The 23,368-nt window shown below is 46.2% G+C and overlaps 1 protein-coding gene across 7 annotated transcripts in view; it reads right to left on the bottom strand.

Annotated features, from left to right (window-relative positions):
• Positions 1–23,368, bottom strand: part of LOC139381140 (latent-transforming growth factor beta-binding protein 1-like) — a 135,389-nt gene that overhangs the window by 47,976 nt on the left and 64,045 nt on the right. For 4 of the 7 annotated variants that reach the window (XM_071124477.1, XM_071124478.1, XM_071124480.1 and 1 more), the window contains exons 6-11: positions 19,421–19,624; positions 18,954–19,228; positions 17,917–18,016; positions 13,087–13,170; positions 6,662–6,784; positions 3,310–3,477 (exon numbers count right to left, since the gene is read on the bottom strand). In XM_071124477.1, the coding sequence (XP_070980578.1) occupies positions 3,310–3,477; positions 6,662–6,784; positions 13,087–13,170; positions 17,917–18,016; positions 18,954–19,228; positions 19,421–19,624 (954 nt within the window). The remainder of the gene's footprint in view (positions 1–3,309; positions 3,478–6,661; positions 6,785–13,086; positions 13,171–17,916; positions 18,017–18,953; positions 19,229–19,420; positions 19,625–23,368) is intronic. The other 3 variants (XM_071124479.1, XM_071124481.1, XM_071124483.1) reach the window with 1 other exon arrangement.

Genomic DNA, 23,368 nt, shown 5'->3' with positions numbered 1-23,368 from the left:
CCTCAGACTGGGGCGAAGATTCACCTTCCAAGAGGAAAACGAGTCTAAGCACACAGCCAAGACAACACAAGAGTGGCTTCAGGACCAGTCTCTGAATGTCCTTGAGTGGCCCAGCAAGAACCCAGCCAATTGCAGTTAAAACACTACATTTAACATTGATAGTGAAACAAATATATCAGATCAAACAGTAACTAATCCAGCTACATTGGTAAACATTCCAACAAACGAAGAAGAACACATTGAAAAGATACCTTAAAAAACGCTGCACTTCACATCAAGGTTAGTCCTGAAATGATTACACCAATCATATATGTCTACTCAAGTTTATTTCCTGATTATGGAGCACAAGTCTATCATTTACTCTTATCTTCTTATGGCTGCAGGGGCAGTATTGAGTAGCTTGGATGAAAGGTGCACAGAGGTGCCCAGAGTAAACGGCCTGCTCCTCAGTCTTGTCAGTCTCAGTATTGGATAGAAAACACTCAGAAGTTTCTAAAACTGTTTGAATGATGTCTGTGAGTATAACAGAACTCATATGGCAGCCAAAAACCTGAGAAGAAATCCAAACAGGAAGTGAGAAATCTGAGGTTGGTCGATTTTCAACTCAGGCCCTATTGAATTCACATTGGGATATGAATGAAGTTGCACTTCCTAGGGCTTCCACTAGATGTCAACCGTCTTTAGAACCTTGAATGAGGCTTCTACTGTGTTGTGGGACTGAATAAGAGCTGAATGAGTCAGGTACTGGCAGAGAGCCATTTCCTGGTCATGCGCATTCCACATGATATCGACTTGCTCCTCTAGACACAAAGGAATTCTCAGAAGATTCTGAAGATTTATGATAAAAACATCCTAATGATTGATTCTATACTTAGTTTGAAACGTTTCTTCGACCTGTAATATAGTTTTTGTCTGAAGTAATGCACGAGCGTTTGATATGTGTACTTAATGCTAGCTACTTTTGCTATAGATAACGGACATTATCGAACAAATCAAGCATTTATTGTGGAACTGCGATTCCTGGGAGTGCATTCTGATGAAAATCATCAAAGGTAAGGGAATATGTATCATGTAATTTCTGGTTTCTGTTGACTCCAACATGGTGGCTAATTTGATTTTTTTTCTGAGCGCCTTTTCAGATTATTGCATGGTTTGTTTTTTCCGTAAAGTTTTTTTTAAATCTGACACAGCGGTTGCATTAAGGAGAGGTATATGTATAATTCCATGTTTATAACTTGTATTATCATCTACATTTATGATGAGTATTTCTGTTGAATCGATGTGGCTAGGCAAAATCACTGGATGTTTTTGGAACTAGTGAACGCATCGCGCCAATGTAAACTCAGATTTTTTAAATATAAATATGAACTTTATCAAACAAAACATACATGTATTGTGTAACATGAAGTCCTATGAGTGTCATCTGATGAAGATCATCAAATGTTAGTGGCTAATTTTATCTCTATTTGTGCTTTTTGTGACTCCTCTCTTTGGCTGGAAAAATGGCTGTGTTTTTCTGTGGCTTGGTGGTGACCTAACATAATAATTTGTGGAGCTTTCGCTGTAAAGCATATTTGATATCGGACACTGTGGTGTGATTAACAACAAGATTACCTTTAAAACGGAATAAGATACATGTATGTTTGAGGAATTGTAATTATGAGATTTCTGTTGTTTTGAATTTGGCACCCTGCACTTTCACTGGCTGTTGTCATATCATCCCGTTAACGGGATTGCAGCCCTAAGAAGTTATAACAGCTCTTAATCTTACCCACAGAGATGTTCTCACTTGGGGAAAAATGGGCCCCATTCCAAGATATCATCCTCTAACTCACATATGTCAGAGTCAAGGCCCGCGGGCCACATCCGGCCCGCAAGAAGGTTTTTTACGGCCCCTGGGATGATCTTGATTTATTATTAGAACCGGCCCGCAGCAAGCCGGCAGCCCGCAGATCTTTTACACGCACCAATACTACATTTCCCACAATGCAAAGGTGACGCACCGAGCAGTAGGCTGCTTCATTTCAATATTTATTGATTACCTTTAAAACGGAATAAGATACATGTATGTTTGAGGAATTGTAATTATGAGATTTCTGTTGTTTTGAATTTGGCACCCTGCACTTTCACTGGCTGTTGTCATATCATCCCGTTAACGGGATTGCAGCCCTAAGAAGTTATAACAGCTCTTAATCTTACCCACAGAGATGTTCTCACTTGGGGAAAAATGGGCCCCATTCCAAGATATCATCCTCTAACTCTACCACCCACACTCTCTATAACAACCTGCTGTACCAAACTGCAAACCTGGAGGATCTGGCAACCAAAGGAATCTGGCAACCCAGATTAATTTGACTGGTGTTGTTAATTAGGCAAAACGAGGTCATTTAGTAATGTCTCTCGGAGCCCAGACAGACAATACAGGCACAGATGAAGAAAAGGGTTAGACTTATTCCCAGATAAACTCCCAGGTCTAATGGAATGTTTGGCTCGACGTCATAAATGAAATAAGACAGACCTTTTTGAGTGGAAGTGTGAGGACTCAGCGAACAGCTTCTATCTATTTAGTGTGGCTGTGGTCCACATGATCTGCAGGCGTCTGCTATTGTATCACCAAGGCGAACACTGACCATAATACCCGTACAGGTTGCACTGACAGAGGGGGAGCCGTGGTGGAGTAAGGGGAGACAGTGGGAGTGTGGTGGTGGTGGTGCAGTAAGGGGATACAGTAGGAGTGTGGTGGTGGTGGTGGTGGTGGTGGAGTAAGGGGAGACAGTGGGAGTGTGGTGGTGGTGGTGGTGGAGTAAGGGGAGACAGTGGGAGTGTGGTGGTGGTGGTGGAGTACGGCGAGACAGTGGGAGTGTGGTGGTGGTGGAGTAAGGGGAGACAGTGGGAGTGTGGTGGTGGTGGTGGTGGTGGAGTAAGGGGAGACAGTGGGAGTGTGGTGGTGGTGGTGGTGGAGTAAGGGGAGACAGTGGGAGTGTGGTGGTGGTGGTGGTGGAGTAAGGGGAGACAGTGGGAGTGTGGTGGTGGTGGTGGAGTAAGGGGAGACAGTGGGAGTGTGGTGGTGGTGGTGGGGATTTAACTGCATCTAAAAGCATATATTTGGCAAAGCAGTTAACCACATGCACAGAGAGAGAGAGAGAGAGAGAGAGAGAGTGTCTGTGGGGGGGGGGGGGGGGGGGGGTCGGATGAATGAATGCCATTGGTCCCATATTTCCATCTCTCAGTGTGAGATTGGTGGAATAGATGGATGGGTAGAGGTGTAGTCTGTCTGGAGCTCAGAGGTGCCGGCGTTGGGGACCTTACCTGTTCCTGGCAGGGGGCACTTGTCGCAGCGCGGGCCCCAGGCCTTGCCCACACTGCAGCAGCACAGCTGTTTGCTCAGCTGAGCAGGCACCGGGTGCAAACACTGCTTCCCCGAACTGACCAATCGGAAACAAGCCCCTTTCTCCTCGTGGACGGCAGGGGTGTCAGCTGAAGAGGTGCGGCGGAGGGTGGAGGGAGAGGGGCGAGGGGAGGTGCGCCACAGTGGGGGGGAGACACATACATGGGGGAGAGAAGAGAAATAAAGAGAAGAGAAGTAAAGAAGTCCCCCTTCACCGGAATCTCCCCGCCCAACACAGAGTCCAGTAGTCACACATTTATAACAACAACATCAAAAATACCAAGGAAAATGTGAAACATCTCGGCGTAGTTATCTGCTACCGCTGAGACCTTTCATATCTTCGACGCAGGATTTTTGAGCTATGAAGAAAGTGTTGACTCAACTAAACGCTCAAACACAAAACACACGCGACACATACAACATCGAAAGCTCTTTGGGTGTACACACATTGAGCGCTTCATGCCATGGCTTCATGCACTAGTTAGCAAAGTCAAACGCTGACTCAAATAACAGCATGCAGTAGGGTTGGTTGAGTGTTTCTGAATGGTGCCCATCATGAGGGGTTGAAGCAGCTCAAATCCTGAAGTGGGGGAGCAGGAGTGGAAACTGTGGCACGGCAAGGCACCAACGGAACAAAGACTCTCTAAGGCTTTGACCTCCAAGTAGAGCTAGAGCCATATGATGTTCTTTCAGCATTTCTTCATTTTTCAATTGGTAAGCCGTCCTATCACATATGGACCATGACATTCCTTTATTTCTCTCGCACAACAGTCTCCAAAACCCCAAATGTGACTGTGTTGTACTGTTCAGACCAACAGCAGGCATTAATGAGTTAATGGACAAGTTTACAAGACATCATTCCAACAACAGTGAAAGGTAATAGCCTTTTCTTTACCAATTCCTGTACAAAAGGTCACAAAGGCTTGTTCCAAAGTTTTAATTCCTCTAACATTTTCCCCTTCAGGCAGTTTGTGTGGTGCATTGATATTCGTCAAAACAGGCGGAAAGAGTTCTCAGGTTTCCAGTCATTATGTTGACAAAGCTGAGCGTGTGTGTGAGCGTGTGTGTGTGAGAGTGTGTGTGTGAGAGTGTGTGTAAGCGTGTGTGTGAGTGTGTGTTACTGTTGGAAAGGCGGGCTCAAACCGCTGAACCACTGTCCCCCCAAACCCTCTACAAAAAATTGTGACGGCGCCTCTGAGTCTCACACTTCACAGCTCGGACACACGGTGGACATCGTGCATGACAGGCAGCAATCATTTTTGCTCTAGTCTCCACTCACTTCCCCAAACTCCATCCACCCCCCTCCTCCCTCCTTCTTACCACCCACAGTAAAGTTGCCACCAATTAATACCAGTGACTACCAACTCCCTGATATGGCAGCACCACCGTGTTTAACACACTTGAGTCTTTTCGAGTCTCAGTAACGGTCCAGCTAAAAGGGCTATGGCTTGGCTATTGGGTTCAGTTGCTAAAGGCTAAACTAGAGCAGTCCCATGAATAGGCCAGTGAATGACCCAACGTTAGAATCTCTCTCGTTGTCAGATGTTGGGAGGTAGCCCAGTAGAGGGTAGTGGAGATAGAGGGATAGAGAGAGGTGAGATTTCTGGGGTTCTGTTAGATTGCCCTGGATGGCCCTCCCTCCATTCCAAGTCAGTTGCTGTATTTGTGTCCCATCATGTTACCCTATTTTGGAGCTTGATCACGTGTGGCTTGTGAACTTCAAGCAGTCATTATTTTTAACCTTTTGGTCAAGAATTTGTCTAAAATTACAGTCTTGCACCAGTGGAATGTTTGATGACGTGTCAAAATCCCCAAATACAAATGAGTCCGAGATTTTTTAAGTGCTACGCATGGAATGCATTGGTTTATTTTTGTTATACGTTTAGTTGGACACAGGATGTACATGTAAGTAAATGTCAAGTGTCGCTCACAATGGGTACGCCAGTTTTGGTTGGTTACTGTCATGCACACTATAAGCCAATCAACACGCAAAGGCGCAGTACAGGGGAGGGTCAGGCTATATCCTGGTCCTTCATCGACACCAATATGTTTCTCTCCAAACTCCACTCTGCTTTTCAGGTCAGTAGAGAGCCAGAGAAACTCAGTAACTCAACACACACAACGAGGGGAGACGTCTAGACCTGACATTGGGGGTTCAATGACAGGCAACATATGCAGGGGAGGGGGCAGACACAATGGCTGATGTCACTGATGAATTTCAAACGCCTCCTTTTTCCATGTAAGAACAAAACGGTAGCAAGGCTCCTTGCCGTAGCCAGTGATGTTGATGAATGGCCACTCAGGTTTCATTAGCAATGAGATAAATAGAGGGGAACCAGGAATAGAAGAAAAAACAAGAATGACAACGCACACACGCATACACACAAACACACATACACACACACAAACACACACACACACACACACACACACACACACACACACACACACACACACACACACACACACACACACACACACACACACACACACACACACACACACACACACACACACACACACACACACACACACACACACACACACACACAGTGGTCGGACTGGGAGAGACAACGAGCCGACAGGGAAACAAAGATTACATTGGAACAGTGATTAAAAGGCCATCACTGTTCAATCGCTCTCCGACCAAAAACCCAGAGAACATAGAATCAGGTCAATAGGATTTTAATCCCCCTCCCTCCCTCCCTCCCTCCCTCCCTCCCTCCCTCCCTCCCTCCCTCCCTCCATCCATCCATCCATCCATCCATCCATCCCTCCTTCCGTCCCTCCCTCTTTCAGTAGAGAGAAATGAGATCTGCTGTGTTTTCAAATGCTGTGCCTTGTGTTCCATGCTCTAGGGGGAATCTGATTAATTTGATAAACACCATGCTTTTCATCCATGCATTTTCATCTGTTCCCACATTCGTATGCATTTCATCAAAACGCAGCCTTTGCAGTACGATTTGCGGCATTCACAACATTCTTAGACTGCAACCCAGACTGTATGGGCTGAATTAATACAAATTCAAAGAAATGTATGTCACACCCAAAAATGGCACTGAGAGAGAGAGAGGGAGGGAGAGAGGGAGGGAGAGAGAGAGAGAGAGAGAGAGGGGAGAGGGAGAGAGAGAGGGAGGGAGAGAGAGAGAGAGAGAGAGAGAGGGGGAGAGGGAGAGAGAGAGGGAGAAGGAGAGAGACAGAGAGAGAGAGAGACAGAGAGAGAGAGAGAGAGAGAGAGAGAGAGAGAGAGAGAGAGAGAGAGAGAGGACTTACGGATACAGGTGGAGAGGGTGGGGTCAGGGATGAAGCCGGCCTTACAGCTGCACCTGTAGCTACCCATGGTGTTCAGACAGTCTCCGTTGGGACACACGCCCTGCAGCTGGCACTCATTAAGATCTGCAACAGAACAACAAGGAGAGGAACAAAGTAATGCACTGTTGATATACATATTAGTGTTTATTACACAGTACAGAAAGGAACATGAACTGAATGTGCATAGAATGGAGTTGTGTGCAAAACACAGCCTGTATGCCTGACACATATGAGTTGGCAACTCCACCGATTATCATAATTTTATTTGTTTCCGTGCATGAGTTTGTATAATAGCTCACAACAACCACATTCATATCATAACCCTGGTGTAGCCGCATAACCCTGGTGTAGCCACATAACCCTGGTGTAGCCGCATAACCGTGGTGTAGCCGCATAACCCTGGTGTAGCCCATTAACCCTGGTGTAGCCGCATAACCCTGGTGTAGCCACATAACCCTGGTGTAGCCGCATAACCCTGGTGTAGCCCATTAACCCTGGTGTAGCCACATAACCCTGGTGTAGCCGCATAACCGTGGTGTAGCCGCATAACCCTGGTGTAGCCACATAACCCTGGTGTAGCCGCATAACCCTGGTGTAGCCGCATAACCCTGGTATAGCCCATTAACCCTGCCCATTAACCCTGGTGTAGCCCATTAACCCTGGTGTAGCCCATTAACCCTGGTGTAGCCCATTAACCCTGGTGTAGCCGCATAACCCTGGTGTAGCCGCATAACCCTGGTGTAGCCGCATAACCCTGGTATAGCCGCATAACCCTGGTGTAGCCCATTAACCCTGGTGTAGCCCATTAACCCTGGTGTAGCCCATTAACCCTGGTGTAGCCGCATAACCCTGGTGTAGCCCATTAACCCTGGTGTAGCCGCATAACCCTGGTGTAGCCCATTAACCCTGGTGTAGCCCATTAACCCTGGTGTAGCCCATTAACCCTGGTGTAGCCGCATAACCCTGGTGTAGCCCATTAACCCTGGTGTAGCCGCATAACCCTGGTGTAGCCCATTAACCCTGGTGTAGCCGCATAACCCTGGTATAGCCCATTAACCCTGGTGTAGCCCATTAACCCTGGTGTAGCCTCATAACCCTGGTATAGCCCATTAACCCTGGTGTAGCCCATTAACCCTGGTGTAGCCTCATAACCCTGGTATAGCCCATTAACCCTGGTGTAGCCCATTAACCCTGGTGTAGCCTCATAACCCTGGTGTAGCCGCATAACCCTGGTGTAGCCGCATAACCCTGGTGTAGCCACTACATAACTGTTCTGGTCCAAGGCAGCCCTGTAGTTTTAGGTAATTAATGTGGAGTTGAAGAGACAGTTTCAGGTCTTAGGCATGAATCCTGGTTATGTAGTAACCTCACAGAAGAGCAGGTTCATTTCCTTAGTTCAAGGTCTGGGTTATGAGGCTGGCTGTGGGACTAACAGCTTTATGCTTTATGTCCTCAGGGGTTCATTGGCTCATTGCAGCTGGGCTGTGTCAGCCAGTCACTAGAGAAGGGTTTCTCAAACCCGGTCCTCGGGACCCCAAGACGTGCACGTTTTAGTTTTTGCCCTAGCACTACACAGCTGATTCAAATAATCAACTAATCCTCAAGCTTTGATCATTTGAATCAGATGTGTAGGGTTAGGGGAAAAAAACTAAACATGCAGCCTTTGGGTCCCGGGGACCGGGTTTGAGAAACCCTGCTTGTTCAGGAAGCAACAGCAGGGTAGACATAATATGTCCGGCTGGAAGAAGGTCAACATAATGCTCTCCCCCGTATTCTTCCTCCTAACAGGAGACAGGGAGCCTTTGTATCCCCTTCCAACTCAGCTGCCTCTTAGCTGTTTACATATACCTGGCTCATTTCTTCTGGCATCCAGTTTACAAGTGCAGTTTGTTATTGAGAGGGCTAAATACGAAGCATGTGTCTGAGTTATGTATCGAAAGGAGAGCTTTGTTTTCCCCCTAATTCTGCTCCACAGGACACATATTTTCACTTTCTGTTTGCAAAGTGAAAAGCAGAAGCAGTACAGGAGCATCATGTACACAGAGAGTGTGCTAGATGCCTGACACTAAGTGGATGGTGTCATGACAAGAACAGCATCACATCACCGTGTGGCACTCTAACACCAGCCGGCAGCATGTTGATATCCTTCCATGTAAGTCATGAATATTTCAGCGGCTACATCACGCCCAGGTCCATAACACAGGAGGCTCTGTCAAACTGTCAAAGAACCACTAATCAGGGGCAGAGACGTCACTTCCCAGTGACGTTTCCCCTGGGGTGGGTGAATGAGGGTGTTGCTTCCTGCCCTACAGGATAGATGATCAAAATCCCCCTTTTTTTTCTCGGGCAGATCTCAAGAGGAGAAAGATGTTTGCGTTAACATTCTTTTCTATGACACCCTCTGTCGGGAATATCAATGAATGGCAATTATCATCTTCCGGGACGCGGCGTGTCCTCAAACACGTCTCCACTGGTGGTTTCACAGTTTCAACACCTGCACCGCTCCTCTGCGCCGCGCCCACCTGCGCTGTCAATCACCGCACTGACAGAATAATTACCCACAAGGCAATAAAACGGCCCAGCGGTGAGCCGAGTGGAGGAGAGATGAATGGACTATTTCTGGCCTCTTGGGGCCCCACAGAGAGCAGCCAATTGCCTCTGATGACACACAGAGAAATGTGTCATGCTAGGTTGAGGAGAAGCATGGGAGCACAGCTACCATTGGAAATGAGACCCTGGTCTCAATGGGTTCTCCTGGTTAAATAAAGTTGAATAAATCACTGCTCCCTCAAATCCTCTGCCTGGGCTGGAACCAGAGCATGTGAGAAGAGTGAAGCAAGTTGCATACCGCTCTGGCGCTTCATGTCCTTTCCAACCGCTCCGTGCTCACAGAAAAATAATGCCACTCCAAATTCGCTCCATTAATTAAAATCAATTTAACCAACACCCATCTATTCTTGTGACTACCTGGACCTACCATTTGGTTTTGAAGTATTGAAACCAAACCATTTGGATTTGAATGAAAAGTATTTGAATAAACATGAAAAGGTGATTGTAAGAAGCGAACATCATTTGAAATAGGCTACATGTCATATTACACAGCATACAAACACTCTAAATAGGTCAGGTGCCAGACAGGGAGCCTAAGAAGGATCGAAAATGTATTATTTAGGTTATATTATTTCAATTATTTCAAGGCTATAGCCTACAAAGAAATACATTGTGAAGCATTTGCGAGTGCGACACAGTAGACTGGCTGGGACATAAAGCGCTCAGCATTTAAACAACATTTTGTTGTGTTAAATCATTATAGTTTATAAATTGCGCATATAGGCTGTGACTTACTTAGAATGAAATTAGTGCATTTGAATTCATTTTTAGAATGAATTTGCAGAGCTACTGGGATGATAAACACCCTTTTGGCCACTCTTGCCAGGCTGGGCAGAGATGCAAAGTTAGTTTTTCTCTCTATAGGTAGGCCTTTCTCTCTATAGGTAGGCCTTTCTCTCTATAGGTAGGCCTAAAGGTTTTTTAGGCACAATAACCCAATCAAAACGGAAAGCTCCTCGGACGTGGGAATATGCCAGGCCTATTGGGCCAAAATCAATGATGGCCTATTGTATAGATAATAGAACAAAAATGAACGAAACGTTTAAGAGATCTGGTTTTGAGTTTGGAAATACTTTGCTACAATGACACACTTAGTTATCTACCCGCCTCGTTCCTTTCTTTTAACATGTGCACGTAGTAAGTACACCATCACGCTTTTGGGATACGTGTCTTTTCAGATTCCACAATGATTATTTATCTGTGGACGCTACATCACCACACTCCCACTCTTGCTCTTGGTCCTCCTCTTTGTAAGTCAGATTGATTTAGCACCTGTGTGTTTTATCAGTGTCTTTCTGAAAATATTTAGCGAACTCCATGAGAGTAGCTAAAGCAAGGGGTTTACAGCCGCACACAAGTAGACTACAGACGCATGCTCCGCCGGGCCCTGAGCTCGTGAAGTGAACGCTACTGGAGTGAAATTGGAGCTGGGCAGAGAAGGCCGATGCTCCAGCCTTTGGGAATCTAGCTCCCTGCTCTTGTCAAATTGGCCACGCTCCACTCCTCGCTCCACTCCATCTCCGCTCACATAATCTGTCTGGGACGCACCTGCGCATTAGCCCCCACAACATTCAGCAGTGCCTGAGAAGTGCTAAACTAAAGTCTGTGGGAGGGAGATTGGCTTGTCCAAGTGAAATCATACTGAACTTAACCATGCCTAACACCACACTTTGCCCCTAACCTCACCGCTTCAGAACTCAAATGGCTCACTCGGGAATTTAATCAGAACCTGGATCAGACCCGGGACCAAACCGACTCCACACATCTTTAAACCAGCCAAGCAAACCTTGTCTCTTTTTCCCTCCACATCTTATATTGGACACAGTCACACCATGTCTGGCGATTAGTAAACACACGTACCTAGCTCCAAGGAAAACAAATTGGAAATGAAATCCAAATCGGCCCTGTAAAAAAAAAAGGGTGAATAATAACAGGAACAGGATGTGGTGGATTACAGGGTGAGTCACAGCACCTCCACAGGGATAGCCAAGTCTGGGCTCCTGGGGCCTGGACCGGCGCTCTGTTCTCCTCAGCCTGGCAGCTCTCCGACTAGGCAGCAAGCAGGCCTCAGCTCCCCTTTCAGAGCCCTTTGCGCCTGGCAAACGCTTCGGCGTGCTGGCGCTCTGCTTCATGGCGAACCAGTGTAACCCTGGCAGATGCCCTCTATTGGTTGTGCCATGCACGACAGTACCAGTGCTGCCAACGAATGGGATTCCTTTGAAGAGAGCAGGGAGTGATGCCAAATGATGTCCCCTGATATCATCAATGTCTTCAATGTACCGTCCACTGTTCCAATATATCATTCCTCAATGATGTGGAATAATGTAGTGTACTAAGTGTTGGGCAGTTGCTATTGTCGAACAAATGGCACAAGCTCGATTTGAAGGAGAAGCCTTCACTAGTTCAGAATCCAATCAAATCACATCAAATGTATTTTGATATCTCAAAGTGCTGTACAAAACCCCTCTCTGTAAGATCTGACCGTTCAAACAGCCAGCTACCATGGAGAGGAGCAGAGGTCTGGGTTTGCAGGTGAGATGATGAGAGCGTTAAGGGTTATAAATTACTTCTGAAAAAGTGAGCAGTCAGTTAAGTCCCTGAAGCAGAGGCCTGTGGCCCACATGGACCCCCACCCAGACACTGAGGCTGGCCTTCTCTCTCTCTTTCTCTCTCCATCTTTCCCTCTCTATCTCTGTCTCCCTCTCTCTCCCCTTGAATGGAGTGCTGAGTGAATCTTTTAAGATGGCGCCGACGTGCAAGGCAGCTCTGCTTCTAGCAGCAACTTTTCAGTATTTATTTTGTGTGCGTGTGTGTTATTTCTTACATTATTAGCCCAGAACGTTTTTTTGCATCAGTGCATACAGCCGGAAATAACATTTAGCTATCAGAGTGCCAGTAACTCACCAGCATTCCAACCAGAAATACAACTTTCCCGAATTGGATCCTTCGTGACAAGCATTTCGCTACACCCGCAATAACATCTGCTAAATATGTGACCAATAAAATGTGATTTGATTTCAACTGGGCCACAGTGGGTTCAAAAGTCGCTGGCGCGGAGCAGGCTTGATTTAGAGTGACTCCCCTGAAAGTGGTCAGACCTGCCAGCCCTGATGTATTGTAGTCATCACTTGCTATCATATTCAAATTCAATACAGATTAGGGAAATCTATCAAATATGGCACCTGCCTATTTTTTCCTCTCTCTCCTGCATGGCTGTTATGGTGTTTGGGGTCCTGTTAAAGCAGGATTGATCACTGACGAGCGAGTGGAGCAGGTCAGGAGGAGAAAGAAAATAATTTAAAAAAACTTTAATCCTTGATGGATTTCAGGCAGCTCTGGGAGACAACAAATGGCAGCTGGCACACTAGGGTTGTAAATTAAGAATATATTCTCTCTCGCCTCAGAGTTGGCTGAGTGAGTGCGTCTGTGGAGGACCGGAAGGTGAGGGACCAGCAGAGGGTGCTGTGTACAGGTAGACAGGCCCACACCGCCCAAGGAAGGAGTAGAGCAGAGAAGAGCGCACAGGACACCAACACAAAGCGAGAGAATTATATCATTGTCAAAAGGAAGCATATTCATTCCCATTTCTGGTTTGCAGCCCTGCTCTCTAGCAGGGTTTTATGTGGCTGGTGACAAATCATTTCTTTGGGGCTCATTTCTCTTGGCAAAGCCCTCCTCCACGCTAAGAAACGCTCTCTGTGTGGGAAAACACAAGCAAAACAATGCCAGCGGGTCGACGCAGAGAGGTTGAACTAGAGGTGGGCCGCAGCTCTTACCTTGGCAGTGGGAGTTGTTGATGCGCTTGTATCCCTGGGGGCAGTCCATCGCCTGTCTGGATCCTCCAGCTGTCAGAGGAATAGCTGGAGAGAAGAGAGAGAGAGAGTTCTTTGTTTTGACGCCCATCATTCCATCTCTGAGGCGTATATGACTCAGAGCAAATGTAGGTGGAATATATACGCTTCATTCTCGCACATAAACACGTTTTAGGACATGTCAAGGTTTTTTCAAATGCGTTATGCATTTTCTACTGATACTTTGGGGATTCCTTCTGACTTCTGAGTAGACCGCATTTGAGGACTCATCCAGATTTGTTTAGGAAGGAGGAAGGCCACTCTGACAGTCTCTACTCTGACCTGTTCAACACAAACACGATCCATCAAACAAACAACCAGCGTTTCATCTGACACACGTGCATGCATGCATACAACGCACGCACGCACGCACGCACGCACACACACACACACACACACACACACACACACACACACACACACACACACACACACACACACACACACACACACACACACACACACACACACACACACACACACACACACACACACACACACACACACACACCATTTTGTTTATCGCACTGGAAGTGTCACCTAGAACAGTTCCATAGTTTATCATGACTCCAGGCTAGAGGTGGCGTCAGGAAACCTGCCAAGAATAAAAACCATCACACTTGGTTTTGATTGATGACAGGTTGCTTTAATCCCACTTTGATCTGAAATCACGAATGCATGGTGTGGTCCTCCTGACGCAGGCCTCTCTGCTTACTAGCATTGTCTGATAGCTGTTAAAGGACAAGAATAGGGATCTCAAGCTGACCTCTAGGGAAAATGAGAATCACGGCAAAATAAAAACATTTCTGCTCCCACATGGATTTGAGTTGAACGACAGCACAAGCATCCATTATATGAAAACAAAATGAAAGGGAAAATAGGGGTAAAACCCCCCTTCTCTCACGTGGTGTGCACATGCACGGCAACTGATCAAACCCATGAACAAACACTTCCTCTCATGCATTCAACTTTCTTATCCCTGGCCACACAAGCCTCAAGGACAGAACACTGTGCAAAAACACCCTCCTACCTCCGCTTCCAAATGCCAAACTCCACGTAGCCTTACTGTTTCATTTCCAAAGGTTGACATTAATTGCTTTCATTGTAAAAACTCAACGAAGGGAGCTGACATCTGTTAATCAAGACTCTGGTTGAGTTCCAATGGGTTGACAGGGGATGAGAGCCCGAGGGTACAGTCAGAGTCCTCAAAGAGGAACCATTAAACCGCATTGCCCATTGCTGGCTCAGAATAAATCAAACCATTTCAATGCTGATGGGTGATTGCAGATGGAGAGTTAACTCAAAGTCTGCTTACGGTAATAAGGGGGAATCTAGATCTACTCTGGCAGACGAAAGTACTGATGGAGGGCTTTTCAGGCCCCATGACAGGGTGGCACCCAAATACCTAAAAGCAGATTGATAACTTGCTAGCCTTGTCAACAGGGAACAAGGCTGTGTTTGTTTGCGCGTAAGCCAATCTATTTAACAGCGAAAACTGTCTCCGGGGGCATAATGTGGCTGTTAACACGGCGCCCACACATAAACACTAACCTCACGCCCCTGCCATTCCTGACTCACAACACAACCAGTCAGTACACTGTGCCTCCTTTGTACCTCTCAATAACAGGAGACTTTTGGGAACAAACTGGTGAAGGGCTTTAGGTTTTGTTCAGTGTGGAAAACAGGGAAGTAATGGTAGAAAAATATGTGTGGTGATTTCTGACCTTGAAAGAGTCTACCTGTCAGGTAAGACAGGAGTACAAACTAACCAAGTTAAACTTGATTCTCAGGCCCAACAGGGAAAAGTCTCCCTGACATAAAATGAGAGTTAATGAAAAAGCTGTCATAAGATTATTTGATAATGATTAAAGCGTAGTTATTTCATCTCCAAAGTGCACTGAGGGCACAGAGTACTTTGATGCCTGTCTGATTGAGGCAGACTAATAGCTTTTTTCTGGGTTACAAATTAGTTGTTTTTTTTATGAGCTCTTCTTGAGTACAAGCTATTCACGCGAGGATATCCACCGCCCTCCAGTTAATTGATGAAAACACATATCTCTAACCGCGTCCCACCCCCGTCTCCTCCCACCATCCCCTCAGTCCACCAAGCTCTCAACGGTCCCATAGCTTTGGTGCGAAAGAAACAAAGATCATTCTTTAAGCAACACCCTTGGGAGATGGTTGGAAGGGTCTGATTGCAAACATGGGCCTCACCTTCCCCCACCGGGTAACAACAAGCTAAAATAGCCCAGGAAGAGAAAGACGGGACAGCCACGTGGGAACACAGACTACTGATATGGAGACATCCAGGTTTTTTTCTCTTTTTAAACAGATCTCTTCTCAAAATAAACCCACAGGGCCAGAAGCCAGCCACCTTTTTTTTTTATCTGGATAAACACAAGGGTCATATTATGTTCCCAAATGAATGTGACTCTGCGTCTTTATTTTGCCTGTTGCCAGCTGATACAAGTGACTGGGCAACTCGTGAGAGTGCATTATTTTGTATTTGATCTTTATTTAGCTAGGCAAGTCAAAGCTAGGATTTTCATTGGAGGTAGGCTAGCAGTGCCTCAAGAGCAGCTGCTCTGAAATGACTGGGCTGGACATTCTGTTGTTACTTGCCGTAACTAGGCTACATTGTGTAATGTGTCTCAGGTGATGAGAGCGAGGCTGTGTCATGTTCATTTGAAAACAGATCTCCCAATTTCTCATTCCTAGCATATTTTTTTAGCATCCCAGCATAGTTCAACATTTTCCAGAACTATAAACACAAAAAGACGAAAGATCAAGATAATGTGTCTGGGTTTCAGTCTGGGTCTTGTACAAATCATTATTTCACCAAATATGGATGATACAAGCACGGCAATGTTGTAACGCTCGTCTGGGGGTATTAGAGGGAACAATTTTCACCTATTGTAGCCCTTTCCACTTGTGCCCGTATATACGGGTTGATAATTGCAGATTTGGGCACTAATAAGCCCCTAAATTAGAACGCAGTGTCTGTATAGTAACATGCTATAAATGACGTCAGAGATCAGGCTCTGCGCTTCACAGCGTTGTATGGGTTTTGACTGACAGCTGTTCTGAATTTGAGCACAGCACGCGACAAGAAGACGCCCCCGTCCCTCCCGCTAATTGGGCAACTTTATAAAACATTGTTGTTCTCTGAGTGAGGGACATGCTGTAAATGAAGATGCCTCGTTGTATTTTGAAAGATGAGACACTGACGATTAGAATAAATACTGCTGTGAAGTTATACAAGCAAGCCAAACACCCGTGAGTAAAAATGTGCACTTCACATTTCCATATCCTAAAACTCGTGTCATATACAGTGTCAGGAAAATGTTATCACTGTGTTAGATGTACAGTTACAAGATGACATGGTGTCAAACCCAATGCCATTTCTGAACAGAATGAGCCTACGTTTGTCTGTTGTGAAGAAAATCTGCCGCAGAACACACACCTGAATGCAGTCATGACTCCTTTCTATCCGCACCAAAATGACAATCTGTTTCTCTGAATAGCCCTGTGAAAGCCTAACACTGGAAGATGGTATTTTATTGCTTATAGCTGGTCATGTTTTTGGATTGCTTAAACAACAGTAACTGTGTGATGGCGGGGACGCAGGGTTGTGTTCCAAACAACTACAAGTGTGCTTCCTCTAGTTCATCAACAGCACTGCTAGAAGAGCCCAGAAGCACCTTATAGTTGAAGACTCTTCTTGAAATAGTTTAGGAACTGTGCGCACTTTGGAGAGGTGTGTGTGGCCAGTTAGTCCTCTCACTCAAACCCGTGTAACTTTTTTGGTCTTATGTCGCACCTACCCCACATTTTCCAGGAATATTCGTATCATGTTACTGAATGTATCCCGAGTATTTTCAGATTTCGTTATCAACAAACGCGACGAAAAGTACAGTAAATGTAAAATGTGTGTAAAATCAACAGTGTGATATTTGGATTCAGTTTTGTGTCCCAGGTGAACTGTTGTGTCCTCAACTTTGGCCTAATCATTTTCCCATAATCTCCAAACTGTTCCGTTTCAATTGCTACCATGCCTGCATATGCTTTTCATACTTCTTCTGCAATAAACATGAACATTTAGCCCTACCCATATAGGCCAATTTCCACGAGTGTAAAAGGTCACAAGAAAGTTATTAGAGGATTACCATGAGGTGAGTCCGTGGACTGGACACCAGGGGTCCGGTTGTTGGAACATAACTGTGGGTCTGTGTCTGGTCTGGGTCTGTTTGCTATGTGAGTCAGCACATTCACACTTGCGTGTCTTCACTGAATTCTACCATTTCTCCAACTCCCCCCCACCCGCCCATCATTTCCTTCTGCCCCCTTCTCTGTCATTCTCTGTGAAAAACCATTACCCCTCCTTTTTTTTGGCAGAAGCTGGGTTCCAATGTGTTGATTGTCTCGACACAAAAAAACTAATTTTCTTGGAAGCAGTTAGGAAGTGAGAAACTGCACATGCCAGTAAACTGCTTCCACAGTGCCAGTAAGGTGCATTACCGGATCTATCTTCAACTACTGTGTCTCGGCAGCAAATAGCCACACAGCACTCACATAAGCTGAGACAAATTTCATTGGGCTGAGACGTCCTTAATTGGGTGTACAGTTCATCTGTCTCTGTCGCTGCCTGTCTATCCCACGACAGTCTCTCTCACTCCCCATTCCCCTTCTGATAAAGGCCAAGCATTATAATCTACACCGGTCAAAGAGTGTTACTTGTATTACATCGGTACTTACATGGTTTTGGGCACTTCTGGCATTTGTGGAACCCCCAGGATGTTCCGATGCTCTGACAGCATTCCTCCTGCTTGCTGAGACCAGGGAGGGCCTTGCCACACTGGCATTTAGAAGAGAAAGAGAGAGAGAGAAATAGAGAAAGGGAGAGGGAAGGAACAGCAGAGGGAAAGACTGAGTGAGCGAGTTCAGTATTTTCAGCCGGGAGAAAACTCCCTCCATATTCCTCTATTTGGCTGGCTGAAGTAATAAAAAAAAGCTGCACAACAACGCCTCACGACATGGGCTTGTGAGCCATCAGCATCACACAATGCCCATCTGTCACTCCAACTCCAACTCTCAGACAGAACAGCTCTATTATAGAACACATCCTGTCGCCAAGCCTCCCTCAGATGGACACACACTGATAAGGGAACACTCGTCGGCGCCTCGCCTGCTGATGGAGCCTTATCACCACAACGTCCATTTGACTGCAAAATGCAAACCAAATTGAATGGTGATCTGGAGTGGATAAGATGGGCGAGTTGCCAATGCTGCTAATAACTTTGGATGTATTTAAGCACTGACCTGGGTTAAGGGACTATTAAGATGGGAAAAGTTGCTTGGTGTTGATAAGATCTTTATTCTCTGGGTATAAAGCAGGCTGAAAAATTACAGGAAGGCTCTTACACCTGCATTGATTTAAATTGAGGCATGGTTGTTTCCCCCCCCCCTTTAAACACACATCAATTTAGATTAGCGTAGATTAGTTTGATGCACAAACAGCTACTTTGATTGTAGTTTTTCCAATGCAAAGAATGATAAATGGCTGGCATTGAAGCAGTACTCATTAACCACAAATCCTAACAAACTCTCCCCCTCTTATTTCCACTCTCTTTATCCAACCCCCACCTTTCCACTTGTCCTTCTCTAACTTGTCTTCCAATACTCTCAATCTGCACTCTCAACACTTCCAGTTATCCTCTCTCTACCCCACTCTTCACCACCATCCCTCCTCTCTCTCTCTCCATCCCTCCCCTCCCCCCTAGTCCCTCTCTGACCTGTGTGCCAGTGGTCTCTTGGAAGCAGCGCCCCAGCTGGCTGTTGGAGACAGGCTGATACTGGGGTACGTAGCTCTGCAGGTTGGGGTAGATGATGTTGTGTCCCTGCTGCTGGATCTTCTGGCTGCTCTCTGAGTGGTGGTAGGTGTAGTGGGACTGGGTCTGGGAGTGGCTATTCTGCCCATTGGCATCCAGCTGGGAGACCTGGTGGATCTGCACCGAGGCCTCTGGGGGATGCTTCACGTGGATGTTCACGATGCTGGGGGCATATTTCACTAGGGGAGACAAGGGAAAGAGGAAACGTTGGGTCAACGTTATTGAAAAGAGGAACTTAATGTTCCCTGCACTTACTTACTGGATGTACACTTACTGGATACTCCTTCATTTTTGTACCTCTATGCCTGTGGATGAAAACTAAAATTTTCAAAAAATCATCCTTAACTCCATGTTTCTGGACTCTATCTTACCAGGGTTCTGTCCATTGCTGAAGGTGAGCGGCAGAGTGTGAGTGGAGTGAATCTGGGACGTCTGCTGCTGTCCATTCTGGCGCTGCTGCCCATTCCCGTTCTGAACAGGCATCTGACAGAACTTCCCTGTGAAGGTAGGCGGGCACTGACACTTGTCCCTGGCACTGCACTTCCCTCCATTCATGCAGGGAAGATGGCACACCACTAAAGAACACAAAGAACGTGAAGTTTAGCCAGCTGTGTCCACAGGTGACAGCGAACCCAATGATAATACACACACACACACACACTCTGAGCATTTCACAGCAGTTTATTGTTGGAAACGTTTTTTAACTCGGAGGCTGATCAACCTTTAAATAAAGAGCAAGTAGACAAAACAACCACTGTTTATGAACTTTGTTTGACATTTCTCCAAGAGTTATCGTCTTCCAATATTGTTTTCTTCTCTGAGTGCTCTCTCTCTCTCTCCCACTCCAGCGTCCATATGCCAAAGACCTCCTCTAGGAGGTTTGTGCTTTGGCACACAAAGATATGAAGCCGGAATCACAAGCTGCAACATTAAAAAGCATGATGGATCCATCCAGACCCAGGAGAACAAAGCCTGTGTTGTTCAGCCATCGTTCACATCTCCGTCCTCGTCTTCCGGGGTTCTACGCCATTACACATTCAGCTCAGTGTCCAAACACTGCCTGGCTCCCCCGCCATCAATATTCATCACAAAGAAGCAAGGAGGGGGATGGCAAATGATCCATTATGCCTGGAGACTGCATAATTCCTCAGCAAACCTGGATTAATTGAGGAGCCTGTGATGTATTCATGTATTCAGCCCTAGGGTGTGTTTTCCATCCGGACTCTGACAGTCATGAAGAGCTCAGCCTGGTTCTGAGGGAGTCTTCAGGCCCAGATAAGGCTGCTTGAGGCTAAGACCCAAACCAAATGACAGAGGTGTGACCAGGAAAGTATTACTCTCCAGAGGGGGCAATGACACAGAAATGCCTTGATGTTCATACTCAAAATTGAGTAAGTGTTCCATTCTTTTTACTATCTCTCTCAAACCATCATTCACACCTACAGTCTCACTTTTCACGTTCTCTCTCTGTCTCAGAGTTGTCAGTCACCCAAGGCGTATTCATCCACAAAGGAATTTCTTCATATCTCCAGCTAGTCTCCGCACGCGCCGCACATGCCACCACACCCCTCAGCTCACCACGCGCCACACGCCAGATTTAAAGAAACAAAAACAAATGAGAAATATAGAATCCAAAGGAGAACATTAAAGGCTCCATTCAGGCAGTAAGTTTCAATAATTGCGAGGCTGAAGGACCTTCTGTGGAGGGTTTGTTTGCCGTGCCGTCCTCTGAAAAGGTCTGAGGGAACTGAATCCCCCCCCCCCCCCCCAGTGTATTTGAAATATTTGTCAATGGCGTGTGGGTCGCCAGCATGAATCAAGCTGTCAGTCCAACCAGCAGACAGAGAGGCGGTCTCTCTCTCTTGCTCTCTCTCTCTCAAATGGGAATACCTGCTGCCTACGGGGAACACCACAGTCTCTGCCGTCTAGGCTTCCTGGTCTGTCGCCCTTTCGACCATTTCAGGAATCTCCTCAGCAAACCGCGAGTCGATTGCTCAATTGAGCGAGAGAGAGAACTAGTAATCACGCCTCTTCTGGCACTCTATTGCAACGTTGTAGTAAAGCATGTCAAACAAAGACACACAGCAGAAATTCCTGGTGGTGTTACGTGTTCTGACGTAAATCACACACTTTTCAGACCTTCAGAGGCAACCGTAGACATTAGCCTCGCGCTAGTGTTTCAAAATGAAAATGGTGTTCCAAATTCCTCGAAAGAGGCATTCAAGTTTATTATAGCGAAAGTTATACATGTTCCAACTATAGCAACAACATTAGTATATAGTAGCTCTTTGCCCTGTGACCTATAGTCTTTGTGTTCAGTGCCTCCGGGTCACTACCATACTGCCCACATATTGTATCCACGTTTTTTCCCTTTCATTTAGTGTGTTTTTCCTAGAAAAGGGACAGGCAAGGTTTGTTAGGATTTGCAGCGGTGACACAATGACAGCTGTAATAAATCTGCCTCTCCCCAACCCTCTCATTATGGTGACTACAACACCGCTCCCAAACCTCACATTCCGGCTGCCTCTGATCCTATCTGGCCCATACAGGGACCTGCTCTAGAGTTCTGTTTGAAGTCCTCTCTGACTCTGCCCTTCCCCAGCACCAGTCCCCTCCCAGGTCTGACCCATGTCATTACCATGCAGCTGGTGGCATTAGGAGCATCAGGTGACATCCTGTTTGCTAGGCATCTCAGGGACAACGGGTTATTGTTGACATATGGGGTGTCTGGAAGAGACAGCATCGATGTAAAATGTGCTTTGAGAGAGTATATATGGCTAATCAAACTGGTTGACAAGCCATTTGCCACATTTGTACTGACTGGTCATTTGAACAGAGCAGGATCTACACATGATAATCATGGGTTTGGTGGGCCCCAAATCAAACCGAATTGGATGAGTACGTAGGGTCGGTCATTTTTCCTGACCACGTGACCCGACACCTCCAGTCTCTTTGAATGAGGTTCATTCGCGCATTAAAAATGTCAATCACAATGCCTAATGTGATGAGTAACTGTGTCTCTTGTTGACTGACATCCGGTTTGCCCTCCTCCTCCGCAGCCCTCAGTATGATGCCATAGAGCCTCCACCAGAAGCCACAGCTGTGGTTCCCAGAGCCTAATGAGATCATAACTACATAGACTGCTTACCGGCGTGAATGACCCCCAAAACCACCCAACTTCATCTGATAGAACGTGTTTTGTCAACCCATCCCCTAGAACCACTAACCACACCATAATGGTTACACACTCATCTTGTTGTGGGCGGAAAACAAGCTACTGGAGCTGTGTGTGCCAAAACATCACAGGGTGGGAAGGGAAAACCCACTCTTTCAAACAGCCATTTAACTTTATCAGACCTGATCTGATTGACCACTGATAGTCAGCCACTTAAGGGAAATCAATGTAAGAGCATTCAAAGGAAATTAATCCACACATCGTAGTAGTCACAAAATGTTCAATATTCTTTTTACATTTTTTTTTTGTACAATTAATAGCAATGTTAACATGTCATAACAGCAGTGATACATGGTTTGGTTTTATGATCACTGCAAAGGTTTAAAAAATATGAACGGCCTAAATGCCTTAATCAGCTGAGTCAGAGAGAGTGACCTCAGTACCTCAGTTCCAAAATCAGCCACAGTCTTATGCGCTCCAGATGTTTCCTTTTGACTACCACAGAGTAAAAGAGTTTAAGGAGACTATTTCACCTGGTGGTCTGTGGACACACACACACACACACAGATGTACACAGATACAGTTAACACAAATACCCTAACGGCAAGGGCGCAACTTTCACTGGAGACGGGGGGGACATGCCCCCGACACATTCCGGAATTGCATTTTGTCCCCCCCAGTTTTATCACTGGAATGTGATCCAAACGAGGCAATGGTGTGCTTTAGGACCACGCAGACGCCTCCGAGAGGTCGGTAGGCTGTTTGGCATGTTTATCCAACTGGATAATAAAAAATAAAAAAATTATAATTATGTCCCCCCCACTTCTAAAGCCAAAGTGGCGCCCCTGACGAACACACACAACCACACTGACTAATTTCCTCCTCATCCACTAAATGGTTGAGAGTGGAAAGTGAGAGAGGGAAAGAGAGGGACGACCGGAGCCCTGGAGCCCTGGAAGTTGTTCATTAATGCAGGCTGCTGTGCTCCTTCCGCGGGCCAGGGATGTGTGATTAGAGGAGGCTGGGTCAGCAGCAACACAGTGTAGGGCCCCTGGGTGCCTAATGAGATTTTAAGACGTGGTGTCTGGCATTTCACAGAAAAATCACACTTAGTGGTTAGAGCAGTGAGGCAGGTTGGCCCAGA

This window comes from Oncorhynchus clarkii, chromosome 23, assembly GCF_045791955.1.
Source record: "Oncorhynchus clarkii lewisi isolate Uvic-CL-2024 chromosome 23, UVic_Ocla_1.0, whole genome shotgun sequence".
In the NCBI taxonomy this organism is placed as follows: Eukaryota; Metazoa; Chordata; class Actinopteri; order Salmoniformes; family Salmonidae; genus Oncorhynchus; species Oncorhynchus clarkii.
This window is presented reverse-complemented; position numbering and strand designations above follow the sequence as displayed.